Raw genomic sequence first — 14,080 nt, forward strand, 5'->3', positions numbered from 1 at the left:
AGAACTACCATACTAGAAGTTAGAATTACAGACTTTGGAACTTGGAATATGTCAGTCAAAAGATGAAAATTGATGAAGGCTCTCTTTTAGCTTCTTCAATTTAGAGTTTCTGGTGACAGCAAGTCAAGCCTACAAAAGTCCCAGATTGGGGTTTCAGATATCCATATAAATGGCTTTAAACTATTAATACTCAATAAATTGAAAAGTTCAATTTGGTTAAAAATAACAACAGTTTTGCAGATTTTTGTTTGTAATCAAAATTAGCCCAATAGCCCGACATGAATCAAAAAATACCTTTATAACTAATGTGTACATTTGCCTTTTTTCTTTCTTCTTTGCTCAGTACATTGGGCGGGGAAAAGCCAAATAAAGTGACTTTTTTAAAAAAAGTCTATGTATACACAGCTGACACAATTAACTGGAACAAAACAAGTTAAACATTAGCTCATACTTAGCATCAAACTTCAGTCGCAGTTAAGTTATACATTATAGTTTTATAGTTTTAAACAATAGCATAGTGTATTATTGTGGGGGTTTTTCAAACATAAAGCACCTTGAGCAGACTGTTATTGTGACTTGTGATATACAAAAAGAACTCAATTGAACTGTAAACACATTCACTCTTAGCCACGCTCATGTGTCAGATTAAAAGAAATGTGTAAAATGGTAAAAAAAAAACCATCCTGTAAATAGGATCAGAAAACAAATTGGTACTAACAAATATAACAGGAACTATAAATACAAAATCCAGAAGAACTGTTTTCAAATGCATCACTGCAAATAAAATAAACACACTGACAAGATGGGAACCACACCGTGATTAGCACCTTCAGATCCCTGTTACATAAACTTTAAATCAGTGAAATCTAATGTTCCTTTCTGTATCTGGACCAGTTAATTAAAACCTCAAAGCAAAGAGCCATTCACATCTGAAAACCCACCCTTCCTCAGCCAGGCTACCCGTGCAGTACACATTCCAGTCTGATTGGCTTAGCTGTTGGCCCGCAGCCCAAAAGGCATCTGTATAAAACTCCCTATGTGCTGAAAGGCAGAGTCAGAAAGGAAAAGGAACCCTGGAGTGACTGTGGGTTAACAGGAAAACTGAATTTGTTCTTTACTGCAATTGAAAGCACTGGAAAATGTGCAAAGGATTAGCCGCTTTACCCCAAACCTGCCTCGAAAGGTGAGTACTGAATCATTGCTTACATCTTAATAGTGTGTTGCTGTGATGTGGTTTGGATCCCGCAAAGTTTGACTAAGCTTTGTAACCTGTTTGTGGGAGTTCTGTGCCATTAAAGTTAACAGTATGCACTGGAAAGCACTTTAAAGCAAAAAGAAGTTCACTTTATGAGTTTTTACTTTTGTGGTCTATTTTCTGCCTCCTATAAATTATTTTTAAACAGGCTTTTTGACACAGAGAATAATGTACATGACTTGTTTTAAAGCTTTTATTGTTTTACAGATGAATAGTGTATTGCTTAAGCATTCAAACACTGAAGGAGGTCAGGCATGTTGCTTAATGAGAGAAAGAGAAAAAAAAAGTGTGGTAAATACTAAAATAAAAACAAGACCTGGATTTTAGGTTTTGTTCCTGACTTATTTTTTTTTAACAGTTTTAGCAGCTTTATTTCTGAAGCTGTGTTACACTGATTGTTAAAGCAGATTTTTACTTGTGAGTGTAATGTCAGTGTCCTGTTCAAATATACTACTCTGGTTAGAGGATGACACTTATCACAGTGTCACAATTTGATAAGCATCTGGACCGGACTGTTAGATGTTAACGCGTTGTTGTCCCGTTCTTCTTTCTGTCATTCAGGGCTAAGGAGATCAAGTCGAAATTAGGAGTCTTACTGCAGAAGCCGGAAAATGCCATCGACCTCATCATCCCCTACCCTGAGAAGACTGAAAAGAAACCGGAGAAGCTCCAGAAGTGAGTGTTTTTCCCTCCGAGGGCTGAATGTCTGTGATGTGGGTAGTATTTTCCTGATTATCTGTTAACCAGATAATTGATGGTAAAGCGGGAGAACAGAGCCCCAAGCAGGTACAAGATGTGGAGATCAAGTGAAACCTCCCCAGACATTGAGTGGGCTCAGACGTTGGGAGTGTGACGGTACAAAGCTTGAGATTTCAAATGCATTGCCTTGAACAGACTGTGGTAGTGGAAAAATATGTATGAGATGCTAAATTATGCCGGTTTTTTGTGTTTATTTGTCTTCTGTTACTGTACACCTAGACTTTTGGTGTTGTAAGGGAAACTTTTGCCTTTAATGTTTGTTTTTAACATAATGGAAAATGTTTTAAATAAATTGTAGCATAACTAGACTAGAAAGACCTTGACTTGTGTCAGTAAAAGCATGATGATTTTTTTTTTTTTTACCACCTAAAAACCAGCCACAGTGTAGCTTTGAGGAAGGTTTATGTGGCTGTGGCAGAAGCTTTATTTGGGTTTATTTATTATAAATTTGTCTTGCAGCTCCTTTGACCTTTTTGTTTAGTTTGGCTGACAGCAGTCGCAGCAGCTCTCCTGCCTGAGCTGTCAGAACTCCATTTTTTTTCTTATATCATCGAGAAAATCGAATTTATGTTTCGTTATTCCGTAAGCTTTGGTTTGAATTCTTATTATTTATTCTTAACCCTCATTTTTTCTGAAGCACACTTTTTTTCCTTTGTTTTTTTTTAAAGATACAGATTGGGTGTCACTCACTAGCTATTCCAACTATTTTTCCCCCATAAAAAAAAAGCAGGCTGCTTTGGAAATGCTCCCTAAAAAGGTGACTGGAAGGCAGCATTGTTTCACAATCTGACTTCTTTGTCCAATTTCTTTAATAAAAGTCCACTTTGAATGAGTTTAAAGTTGGAGCTCAGTGGAAATGACGGGGAAAGATTCAGACATAGACGGTCTATTTTTCCTCTGCAGAAATGTGAAATCTTATAGTGCAAACTCAGTTCAAAAGCTTTCATCTGGCTTTTTTCAGACAAGGACAATACAGTACAATACAATGTGTTTGAATATTTATAGCCTGTTTTCTGAAGCTGTCTGGCAACAGTTCATCAGAGGTTTACTTGGTGTCTGTTGACAGTCATTTTTATTTTCCCCAACCATTTTCAAAGGAAAACAAGGCAAACACTAAAGAATTAAAGAAGCATTTTTTTTTAGGTCTGAGCCTTAATTATTGTGATTATTAACACCTGTGTTGATCAACAACGATCTACGTCTAACCGGCTGCTTTAAAAAAAGAGTCTGAGTGAGATTTCTCAAAGTCAAGGATTGTTTTGGGTTGGATCAGCACTCATGTACAAAGGTGTCTGTACAGTTATTCAGTGAGAAGGCTGAAATGTTTCCTGATTATTAATAAATACATACATTTTACCTTTACTGCCACTTAGCAGTCTCTGCATTGTGCGGGAAGCAGTTTTGTACCATAAGTTTACCTTAATAACTGTTTTTTTGCAGTTTAAATTGTAAGCTTCAAGCACTAACAACATGGCAGCTAAAGACCGTAAAGAAAGCCTTCTTAGCTCCTGAGGTAAGTTTTACACTGTTTTTCCTCCTGACTGAAAAGAGGTGTTTTTGTGCACACAGGCCTGCTCCTGAAGAGGCTTCTCAATGGCGTGAGAGTCTGGACCGGGTCCTGAACAACAGCTGTAAGTCAACCCTCTCTATTTCTCACACTTACACTTTCTTAACCAGAAAGCTCAAGCTGAACGTTTTGTTGCGTTTCTTGTTGTTGCCTATTTTTTGTAAAAGGCTGAGTTTTATTTTTTTATGTGACATCTGTGGCTCGAGAAGTTGGAGTGGATTGGAAGGTCTCCTCCAGTACACATGTTCAAGTAGTGCCCCTGACGTCTCCTTATAAATGTGTGTGTGGCAGATAGAAAGGGTGTTAAGTAAAGCACCGCATGAATAGGTGGATGTGGCTGTTACTAAAAAGTGTTTGGTCTCTAAAGTGTTTTTTCAAAAAAAAAAAAAAGAAAGTTGTTGCTTCTTGATATTGGACCTCACACGTCTTTCAGTTTATGTAACAGCAAAGCCAGAAATGCACACCAACAATTCTGCTTTCTGAAATCCCAAAATTGAACATTTTCCAAGTAAAGTTACCCTTTTACGTGCACCACACAGTGAATTTGCTTTGTTGTACTCATAGAGAAGCCTGAAGAACATCATTATTTTCTTCTGTCCAAAGCTGTCATTTCCATTATGTAAGAGCTATCATTGTAGTTTAACTTTAATCAGTGTCAAAGGGTGAAAACATGCCTTCTTTGAGGTCTGGTGTCTGTCTGCAAGACAGTTTAAACAGAAACAGTACAGCTAGCAGGCTTTGGTTTCCATGACAGCAAACGTGTGTGCTTAAGACCTACATGTGGCCATGGTGTTTTAATTGGATAAGAGAGATGGTGACGATAAGGTTTTGATCTTTATCTCATCCAATATTATGTGCTCACTCTGCATGGGTTTACAGTACACTATGGGTAGCAGGAGCTTGGTGAAATATGAATAAAAAAACCTTTATATAACATCTTTAAATCTTTAAAAAGGGGATAAAATGCATTTATCTAATTATATATCTATCCAAAAAAAACACATAATACACATAATGAAATAGTTTGCAGGGGACAGAGTTATATAAAGAGAGTTTTTGGCATAGATGCTGAAAAATGTAAGAAGAAGGGAAAGGAATATTTACAGTCACTATGCGCAGCAAACACTCAATTTCTGGCTCGGCTGTTTACCTCGCAAAGTGAACAGAAAGCCTGAGAGCCTGCAAGACTGATGATTAACTCTAATGGTTAGCGGTATTTAGTACTACGTGTAAACTCCCCAGCTAATAAGTCACTTAGGTGGCCCCTGCGCATTAAAACAAACCCTAGATACAGATGTTGCTGATACGTGAACAGAGAACCATTTCCTCTACCGAGCTCAGTGGAGTGGCAATGAACCTTTCTAAGTGGCTCCTTCAGCACCGTCTGGGGCAGAGAGATGTACGTTCCTCCAGTGTTTGTATGCTTGAATAAATGTGTATACCAGCCCAGGAAGGTTATGGGTGTTTTGGTTACATCTCTAGGGAGCAGTCTAAGTGATTCCAGCAGCACTGATTTATTGCACAGTTGCCGCAAACTGTCACACCGTGATTATTTATCTACATGATATTTTGCATTAACATTAGTCTTTATGGCTTTTCCTTGTTAAGTCCCCTGGGATTGTAAATGAATTATTTTCTCTCATGCACAGAGATACACTCTGCCCCCCACAACCCCACCACCAACGCCCTCGCACAACAGTCAATATTATGAAGAAAATACATAATGCATAACTACCTGTAAAAAAGGAAAAAAAGATTACACTTGACATAAAAAGGGTTTAATTGGTGGCATAGTATTTTGGTTTAAATTACAGTAATTTCATTTTTAGGGGTTTTGTTTTTAAACGTGTTGCTGAATAATTCACTTGCTATCAGCAAGAAGGTTCACTGGAGCTTAATAAAACTAATTTCATGAGTATCGAGTCAAAGGCAGATACACAAACACTAAACACGAGGCTGTGTTCTTTGGTCGCTGCAGCTCTCATTTACAAACTTGTGCCTGTGCATGTGCGCTTTGCTTTTTGTGTGCCCTTGTACTCGTTCCAAAAAAGACAAAAAAAGAAAAAGCAACAACTTGATTAGGACTCTGAGCTATTTTTAATCAAGCTAGCCATTTAGATTGAAGATAAAGGCCTGAGGCCGCAGCAGAAAGCTTATCATTTGCAGCATATGCCTGTATAGACAATGGGACCTTTTGCAGGCATTGTGTTGAGCTACAATGGCCTTCGGGGAAATGAGTGGCTGTTTTATCAAGCTTTAGTTTGGATAATTATTTTGTGATAACCAAAGTGCTTTTATATTTGTCCATAAATAATCAATTTGTTACTTTTTGACATTCCTGAAAGGTAGTTGTCTAAATGTTTATAAAGTTGTGGGGGCTTTTTTTAAATTGTTTGTGGATTTTTTTTTTTAAAGGTATGAGGTAAAGCCCCACTAAATAACATACACCATCCATCCGCTTTTAATCAGTAACAACAGAAATGCATTGTAATCTAGGCACAGTTTACATTAATTCTGTCAGCTTCTTAATCATGTAAAGTCCTATTTAGACATGGAATGTGTAACATTGGCAGTTTCATTTGTCAAATAAAGGCTTTTGAAACTGAGGTGTCTGCTATGTAATGCTTTAATTATGGTTTTAGTCAGGAGGGGAAAAACAGACATATGACAAATGGAAAACAGGTAGCAGTTAGAAAAGTATAGGTGGACTGATATTTTTCTAAAAAAAAACAGCAACAGTGGTCAGTTATTGAGGGGTTGGTGGGGGGTGGTGGGGGGTTTAGGATTTAATTCATGAAAAATGCCTGACCTTTTCTAAAAGACGGCATGGTTGTCACCCTCTCCCTGGAGTGTGGTAACAGAAAGTAGAGGAGTAACCACAGACATTATACAAAAGACTGACATAGCCTCTGTGACATCACCCACTGCATTGAGAAAAACAGCCTTGAAGCACTGACTTAGTTTTATGTCACTGCCAGCTTTTTGCAGGGGGAGCCAGAAGTGTCCATATTTGGACAAGGGGGAGGTGTGCAAAGTTAGCACAAGCTGCATCCACAGACTTATGTGTCACATAACAATAATTTGGGAAAAATCATACAAAAGACACCAACATCACAAACATGGTTGAAAGGTCCAGTTCAGTGACTTGGGTGAGGAAGTAATCAGCAGACAGCTAGTCAGCACACACCTGTCACTTGGCATTAATATGCGAGCAGCAACAGGCTCTCAAGTATTAACAAGTCTTTTTAAGCCTTCATAAAATTTAGCCCAGCTCTGCAAAAGCAGTCTAGTGGGAAATTAGCCACAGAGACCAGAATCAGCTAAAAACGTGCTATTGTGAGCTTAAACATTTGGATCTCTGTCCTGCATTTGATTCCCCAAGTTTAGTGAAAATTAACAAAAAAACAGTCTTTCATACATAAAACCATGACTCTGGGACTCTGGCAATAGATCCTTTGGGCCTTGTGGGCTGAAGGTTGGGGCCTTTGTGGATCAGACTTATTTCAGTTAATATGCAGTGGGATTAGTCTTTGGAAAATCTAGAGGCTGAGTCAACACTCCTTTTGAACCATTTCTTGTGCTCATTGAGTTGTTCGGAAACAGTTTCTACTGTTTGACAAGGAGTGTTGTTCTGCAAGAGTAGAGTCTGTCATTACTGCCGACTGTGTCTGGGTTTGCACATGGATTTTAGCATTTTTAAATGAAAGAGCATTAAAGAGCTGATAAGTAGATCCTGTCACTTTAGAGAGGATGTGCTCTTAGAGACAACCTAAGTGGCTACATTTTTTAGCACGAAACATTGCTGCTTGGGAATGGAGGAGTTTCTCCTCTACAATCCAAATTATTAGCTTTTCCTAAGTCTTGGCTGCCATCCATAACAAACTTCAGGGCTCTAGACTAACTTTTTGCCATGGGCGTACCGGTACGCCTAACTTTAAAAAGTTAGGTGCACACAAATTTTATAATAATTTATATAATATAATGTGTTTTTCTGGATACACTGTGCTTTTTCAGCTTTCAAAGATTGATGACACCGTGTCAGAGCACTGGCTATGAATTTCAGAAGGATCAGGCCTTAACTTAAAAGAAAAGTTAGCAATAGTTCTTTTCCTATTACAGCTACATCCACTTCTGTCGTGCCTAGGCTGCTCACTAGGGCTGGGTATCATCACTGATTTCTATAATCCATTCGATTCCGGTTTTCAAAGTCCCGATTCGATTCAATTTAGCCTCAGACAGTCAGAAATATTATAATTCTGATCATTTATCAGTACTGACTTCATCAGAATTGTGAACATCACAGCAGATGCCTTTGTGTGAAAGTAACTGAGAATAAAACACAGAAAAACATGAAGCTGATTTTCCTGGTCTGGCTTTTTATAGCAGATAACCTTAAAAATATTCTACAATGTTCTGCATATAAAGTTTAAATTACTTCAGTATTGAACAACAGAAAAAATAGGCTTTCTTGTCGGAGGTCATTCAAGTGAAAAAAAGAAAAAGAAAAGAAAAAGACAGCAGCCGACAGCGCTGTAAACAACAGTAGACTGGTGGGTAATAAGCGAATGAATAATACAGAAAACAGAGATTGGAGACGGGAAACTGTTCTTGAAGTACAGAGAGAGATAGAGAGAGTGCTAGCTGTGCATGAAGTGTGATTTTAATAGTCGTGGAAGCAAAACAGCAAAATTCATGACGACATTGATCAAATGTGAAGCGCAGTTTGCTGCTTCTTTTGCTGCTGGCTCAGTGAATTTTGGTTGGAGAGAGACAAAACCTGCAGCTCAGAATCAGCGCAAAAAAGACATAATCACAGCGCGGACCGGACGCATCAGAACCGCTAAGCTCCGACAGCGTGTCCGTCTACGGGCCGTCGGGTGAGAAAGCCGAGAAAGACAAAGTTGATTCTGATGCGTCGGGTCTGTGTTTACGTCTTTGTGTGGAATCCGTGTACCTGCTCTCATCTGCTGTTTGGTTGTTGTTGAAATGGTTTTGTGAGCTTTAATCTGAGAATCTGGCGTTTCTGGCAAAACACAGTTATATTTAAAAGTCGATTCAGGATTTAATTAATTGATATCGCTTTATTCAAGCTACTCACCTCCCACTGCCACCTGCACTTTCAACTGGACCACGGCCAATCAGAGAAATCCCGCCCCTGACTATCTCTGATTGGTTTAGTCCACGATAGGGGCAAAATGTGTGTCTGTTGTTGACCACAGGGAAGGTTGCAGTTTTTTGGGGGGTTTTTTTGCTACCCGAACAGTTGGTCGCACAGGTGCAACCAAATATTTTGTTTTTAGTCGCACCACTGAAAAATTTGGTCGCATTTGTGACCAAATTGGTCGCACTCTAGAGCCCTGCAAACTGAATAAAAACAGAAGTCTTTATTTTTTCATTGGACGCAAACAGTTTTCTCACAAGTTATATTAATGGTGGACTCAGAACAACCCATGTTGAGTTTTTTTCTTTGTTTTTGTTATCAGTGTTCCTTATCAATGTCACCATTGCTAGAATGACTTTCTGTTCCTTTAATTTATTTATTTTTTGTTTGTTTGTTTTTTTACGTACAGTCATCAAATAAAAAGAAATGATACATTATAGCACATGTAAGTCCCTTTCTTTCTACATTGCTGTATGTAAGCTATTCTCTAATTAGTCCCTTTTTGTAGACAAAAGCTGTTAATAAGCACAGTGGTTGATGATATAATACTGTGATTTGCAGAGATCCTTTTGTACTGTTCTGACATTTCACCTTAACAGCTGACTCCTCTGTATCGTTAGTAAATTGAAAGTCTCTTCATTAAGTGACAAACTTGGAACCCATTTCAAAATAAGATGCGTTTTGTATGGTGTTCATTTCCAGTTTTAACTTTGTAGTCTTTGCGGGAATATGACATTACCCATATTCTTGAGCCATGTTTGAAGTGTAACGGATATACTCAAATCATGTTTAGTTTGACTTAGACTGTCACTGTAACTTAACTGAAGCTTACAATTGCCAACATATTTCCTCAGTGAAGTGCATACCAGGAGAGAGATTTTGATAACAACCTGTGAGTCTGTATCCTATAACATATCAGTTCATGACCTTCTCTGTCGTGTCTCCCTCTATCAGATGGTCTGTCTGCCTTCCGTAGCTTCCTGCAGTCTGAGTTCAGTGATGAGAACATCGAGTTCTGGATGGCCTGTGAGGATTTCAAGAAGACCAAGAACCCAGCGAAGATGGCTGCCAAGGCAAAGAAGATCTACGAAGACTTTATCCAGTCTGAGGGACCCAGAGAGGTCAGGCACTCATGTCACTTCCCTATCCCTACTCTTTCATCAGCTCAGCCTCATAAAGATGATAGATAGTTAATCTTCAAATTAATCATACATTGCTTGTTTCACAAAGTGGAAACTGATGCTTGACCTCTTACTTTAACACTCTCCATACTCTAAGTATTTCATGTGTTCACAGTATGTTCCAGGTCAAACTGACCCAGGACAAGATTTCCATAATGACTGTCTATGCTGAATTCCAAAGCACAGATCTGTTTGGAATGTAAAAATAGTTTATCTGACATTATTAAATGACTCATTAATCCTGTATCCTAAGTTGAGAGTGAATTTGTTTTTGATTTCACAATGCCAAAGTACCATCGCTACAACCTTCAATTATTAATATAATTCATTACGTTAAATTATATCATTTTATATTAACATTATTTTATACTTAATAATGATATAGGCAGCATGGTGGAGTTAATAGTGCTATCCCAAAACAGCAAGAAGTTTCCTGGTTTTAAACTCGGCTGGGTCGTTTCTGTGTTTGTAACTTCTCCCCCGCCTGTGTGGGTTTTCTGTGCTCTGCCTGCCTTCCACAGTCCACAGGTTCACAGTTTCAAGACTGACTAAGAACATTGTTTGCCACAATTTGAGGCATACTGGTGGATCTAAATAGATACAGGTTAAATTTGACTCAGAACAGCCTTAATGTACAAATATTTGCAGCATTGGTACAACTGCACAACTTTTTTGCATATTTTAATCTTTGCGTGTTTGGGCCACTTAAGGAAAATCCATCAAACCAGGCTAAGAATGATTAAGTAACTTCTGAAAATAATAAAAGAAAAGTTAAAAAACAAAAAGCAGGAGAATGACAACCAAAACACATAGCACCCTAGATTAGCAATCACTCCACAGAGAGCTGTATATAATATATATAAAATTGGTTAGAGGCAGAATTCAAATTGCATTATTTAGAAACAAAAGCATAATATTCATCAGCCTTCTATAACCAAACTTTTTAAAACTGAGAATCAATCCAGCATTTGGAACAGTGGTAATTCTTCTCTTTTGCAACAAAGAGAAAGAAGAATCATTTATCTGTTGCTTTTATCACCATTGGTACACTCCGTAACTAACATGGAGAAAACCATGACTGAGTCTTCCAAGTGAGTTTTGAGTGAACAAGTTTTAGAAATACTTGTTTTTATTTCATAAGATCTACCTTTTTGATCAGAATGACCTTATAAAATTAGAAATAACAAAGACTGTAGCCTCTGTGACATCACATTTAAGTGTAAAATTTCAGGTTATTGCTGTTACCGTCTTGGCAAACATATTTGCATGAGAGGTTAGACTAGATAGAAACAGATGCCTGCCTGTTAGTGCTAACATATTAAAATATTACTCGTATTTTCACCCGTATTTTATATCAACTTCTCTTATTTATCCTAGTTTTACTTGCTTCTGAGAGAATTTTGGTTTTTTGTCTTAAATCTCTCTAACAGGTCAATATTGACCACTTCACCAAGGATGTGACCCTGAGGAACTTGGTGGAGCTTTCCCCTTCAACCTTTGACCTGGCCCAGAAGAGGATCTATGCCCTCATGGAGAAAGACTCCTTTGGCCGTTTCCTCCGGTCTGAGCAGTACCAGGAGCTCCTGGTCAACTAAATTGAGTAGCTAGGGCAGGGGTGGGTAGGTGGGGAGATTTTAAACAGTAGCTAGATGGTTTGAAAAAAAGAAAACTAATGAAGAATTTCGATTAAATATTTATAATAAACTACTGTGTGTGTGTGTGTGCAAACTATAATCTGGAAGACTTTTGTTTTCCAAAATCCAAATTGTGAATGTCATAGATATTACATTTCAAAATTACATTTTGAATTCAGCTAAAGTGAAAAAAATGCCTTTTGAAATAGCCCCACCTTTCCACCCACCCACCCCCGCACACACACGCACGTTCCTAAATTTGGACTCTTAAACTTGATGGTTTCCTAGCATGACCTCAAATGTAAATCAAAATTTCCTTTGAAAAAAGTACAGGGATGCACCAACACACACCAATATACACACTAAATCTATATCAAAACATGTAAAAGTAATCTCTATGGAAACCAGACAAATCTTTAACTAGGTCAGAAAGTTAGTTCTTCAGTTTGGGATTTGAAAATCATTCTTTTGAAAAAATCCCTTATAAACATAACCTAACATATACTTACTACTTGCATCACAGTGTTGGAACTTTGTCAGACAGATTTATCATTATGTGTAAGCTGGGCCCCATTGTTTACCATGCACTTTTGACACATGGTGGTAGCATGAAAAAGTAAAAGAGATGGAGGAAGAAGATGAGAAGTTTATTGTCTCTGACCTGCTCCATTTGGTCTGAAAAACTAAGGCATTCCAAATCTATAAAGCTGAGTAACTGGAGAAAAATGAGTATTCCCCTACTGTAGTTGTACAAAGAAGTTGCTGGAGGTTGCTAACAGTCATTATTAAATCGATTGCTAAGGCCTAGTCACTAAAATCTAACCACACGCATTGGTATTGCTTTCCGTTGCTAAATGACATTAGTTGCAAAGAGCTATAAATTGCTGCACCAATAACCTCCTTCCATATCTTTGGTCAATAGTATATTGCTGCGGTTCCAACATGAATACATGCATGGCGCCGACTTGGCCTCAAACACTCACCAATTACTCATTATGCAGTTGTGAAACTCTGAACAGTGTGACCCATACCGGAAACATAGACTGTTTGCCTTGAAAGCAAAAGTGACAAGACACAGCTTTTACTTTGAAATGGAGTAGTGCCTGTTTCAAGTTTCCCTACCGCTCAGTGGTTACATAGTGAGTGTTTTCAAAAGAAAGAAAAACTGTAAACCAAGTCACAAGTTTAAGATAAGACGATGAAAAACATTTTGCAGTTTTGCTTTTATTAAAAAACCTCAAGATTCACCTTAAATGTACAACAATGTTAAATCATTTTAGAAGACATTAAAGTTTTATCCAGAAAGATGTGACTGTGATATGTGAAGTGTTTTGTGATTTCCCCCCCTTAAGACCTTATTGCATGGAAAGTAGAGCAAATGACTTTTTAAAAGGTAAAACAAAGGGAAATTAAAGTGGAACGGCAGTAAAACAGTTGGTTGTTTTGAATCAGTTGATTGCCTGAATAATTTGTAGCATGGACCAAATACTTTGTCTTTTTAATAAAAGAATATCTCACATAGTGGAGTACTATCAATGCATGACTAATATTTATCACATAACCTATTTTCTATTTTGGTTCTGGTCTGTTATCTCACCCTCACATAGATATAAAAATGTGGATTTTCACTACACCCAACCTTTTGATTGTAATGTATCCTGTGTGAGCCATCCTTGAGGACAGTGCTGGCTAGTTGGCTAAGTGGTGGAGCTCCTTGTCTACCACTTAAGTGCAAGTTGCTAAGATGGGAAAATCAAGTAGGAGGGAATCTCATAAATAGAAGTAAACAGAACAGTGGTTTCATACAAAGAAAGATCTTTTTCCCATGTCACAACACCAAAGCTGTACTGTATGTATGCAAGCCAAGTCAATAAAAAGGTCCAGATCTGCTTTTAGTGTAAATTTACTTTTGAAAAACATGGGAAACTGATCTTGCATGTTTTCAGCACTAGACAATCCCTCAAGTGGCTAATGAGAATGATCTTATGATAAAGAATGGAGCACAGTTAAATCCTAAAATCAAAGTGTAATGTTAGCAACATTTATAGCAGCATTACAAATTCAAAAATATATGCAATATCAGTTGATAAAGCCAACCTTATATGTACTTTCCTGTTTCAGACTACATTTTATACATTCAATCACAAGTTATTTGTCACTCTTCTATCCTTAAGAGTATTCACCAACTTACACAAGACTATGCTACAATGAGATGTAATGTTGGATTTGGTGTTGGTGTGTAATGTTGAAGTGTCTATGATATATGCATTTAGTTAAATGTAGCAATCGTTGAGTGTGATGATATTTACTCTTGATTTATGTAATAACCAACAGAAATATAATTATATAATCAGCATTTATAAGTCCTTATTGTTCCCAAAAATTCAAATATATCACAAAAGAAAAAAGAAAAACTAAAAATTGTGCCGATCTGGACATCAGGCGTGATATATTTTCTACTTTTTCAGCTTATCTGAATTTCTAAATGTGTTATTATGAAATGCATCGGACCACCAAATTGAC

The 14,080-nt window shown here is 37.5% G+C and overlaps 1 protein-coding gene across 1 annotated transcript; it reads left to right on the forward strand.

Annotated features, from left to right (window-relative positions):
• Window positions 1–327: 327 nt before the first annotated feature.
• On the forward strand, window positions 328–13,078 carry LOC113009205 (regulator of G-protein signaling 5). Its single transcript, XM_026147391.2, has 5 exons — window positions 328–1,183; window positions 1,817–1,930; window positions 3,584–3,645; window positions 9,697–9,863; window positions 11,354–13,078. Exons 1-5 carry the CDS (start codon window positions 1,140–1,142, stop codon window positions 11,516–11,518), a joined length of 552 nt encoding a protein of 183 aa, XP_026003176.1. The 5' UTR covers window positions 328–1,139; the 3' UTR covers window positions 11,519–13,078.
• The last annotated feature ends 1,002 nt before the right edge of the window (window positions 13,079–14,080 follow it).

Source organism: Astatotilapia calliptera, chromosome 17, assembly GCF_964374335.1.
Source record: "Astatotilapia calliptera chromosome 17, fAstCal68.1, whole genome shotgun sequence".
Classification (NCBI taxonomy): domain Eukaryota; kingdom Metazoa; phylum Chordata; class Actinopteri; order Cichliformes; family Cichlidae; genus Astatotilapia; species Astatotilapia calliptera.

What these genes read in the sequence shown, in the direction of transcription:
- LOC113009205 (XM_026147391.2), top strand. Translation starts at nt 1,140, where the DNA reads ATGTGCAAAGGATTAGCCGCTTTACCCCAAACCTGCCTCGAAAG. An exon ending in CCGGGTCCTGAACAACAGCT is followed by an intron (nt 3,646 to 9,696) that starts GTAAGTCAACCC and finishes TCCCTCTATCAG; the next exon opens with ATGGTCTGTCTGCCTTCCGT. An exon ending in AGTCTGAGGGACCCAGAGAG is followed by an intron (nt 9,864 to 11,353) that starts GTCAGGCACTCA and finishes TCTCTCTAACAG; the next exon opens with GTCAATATTGACCACTTCAC.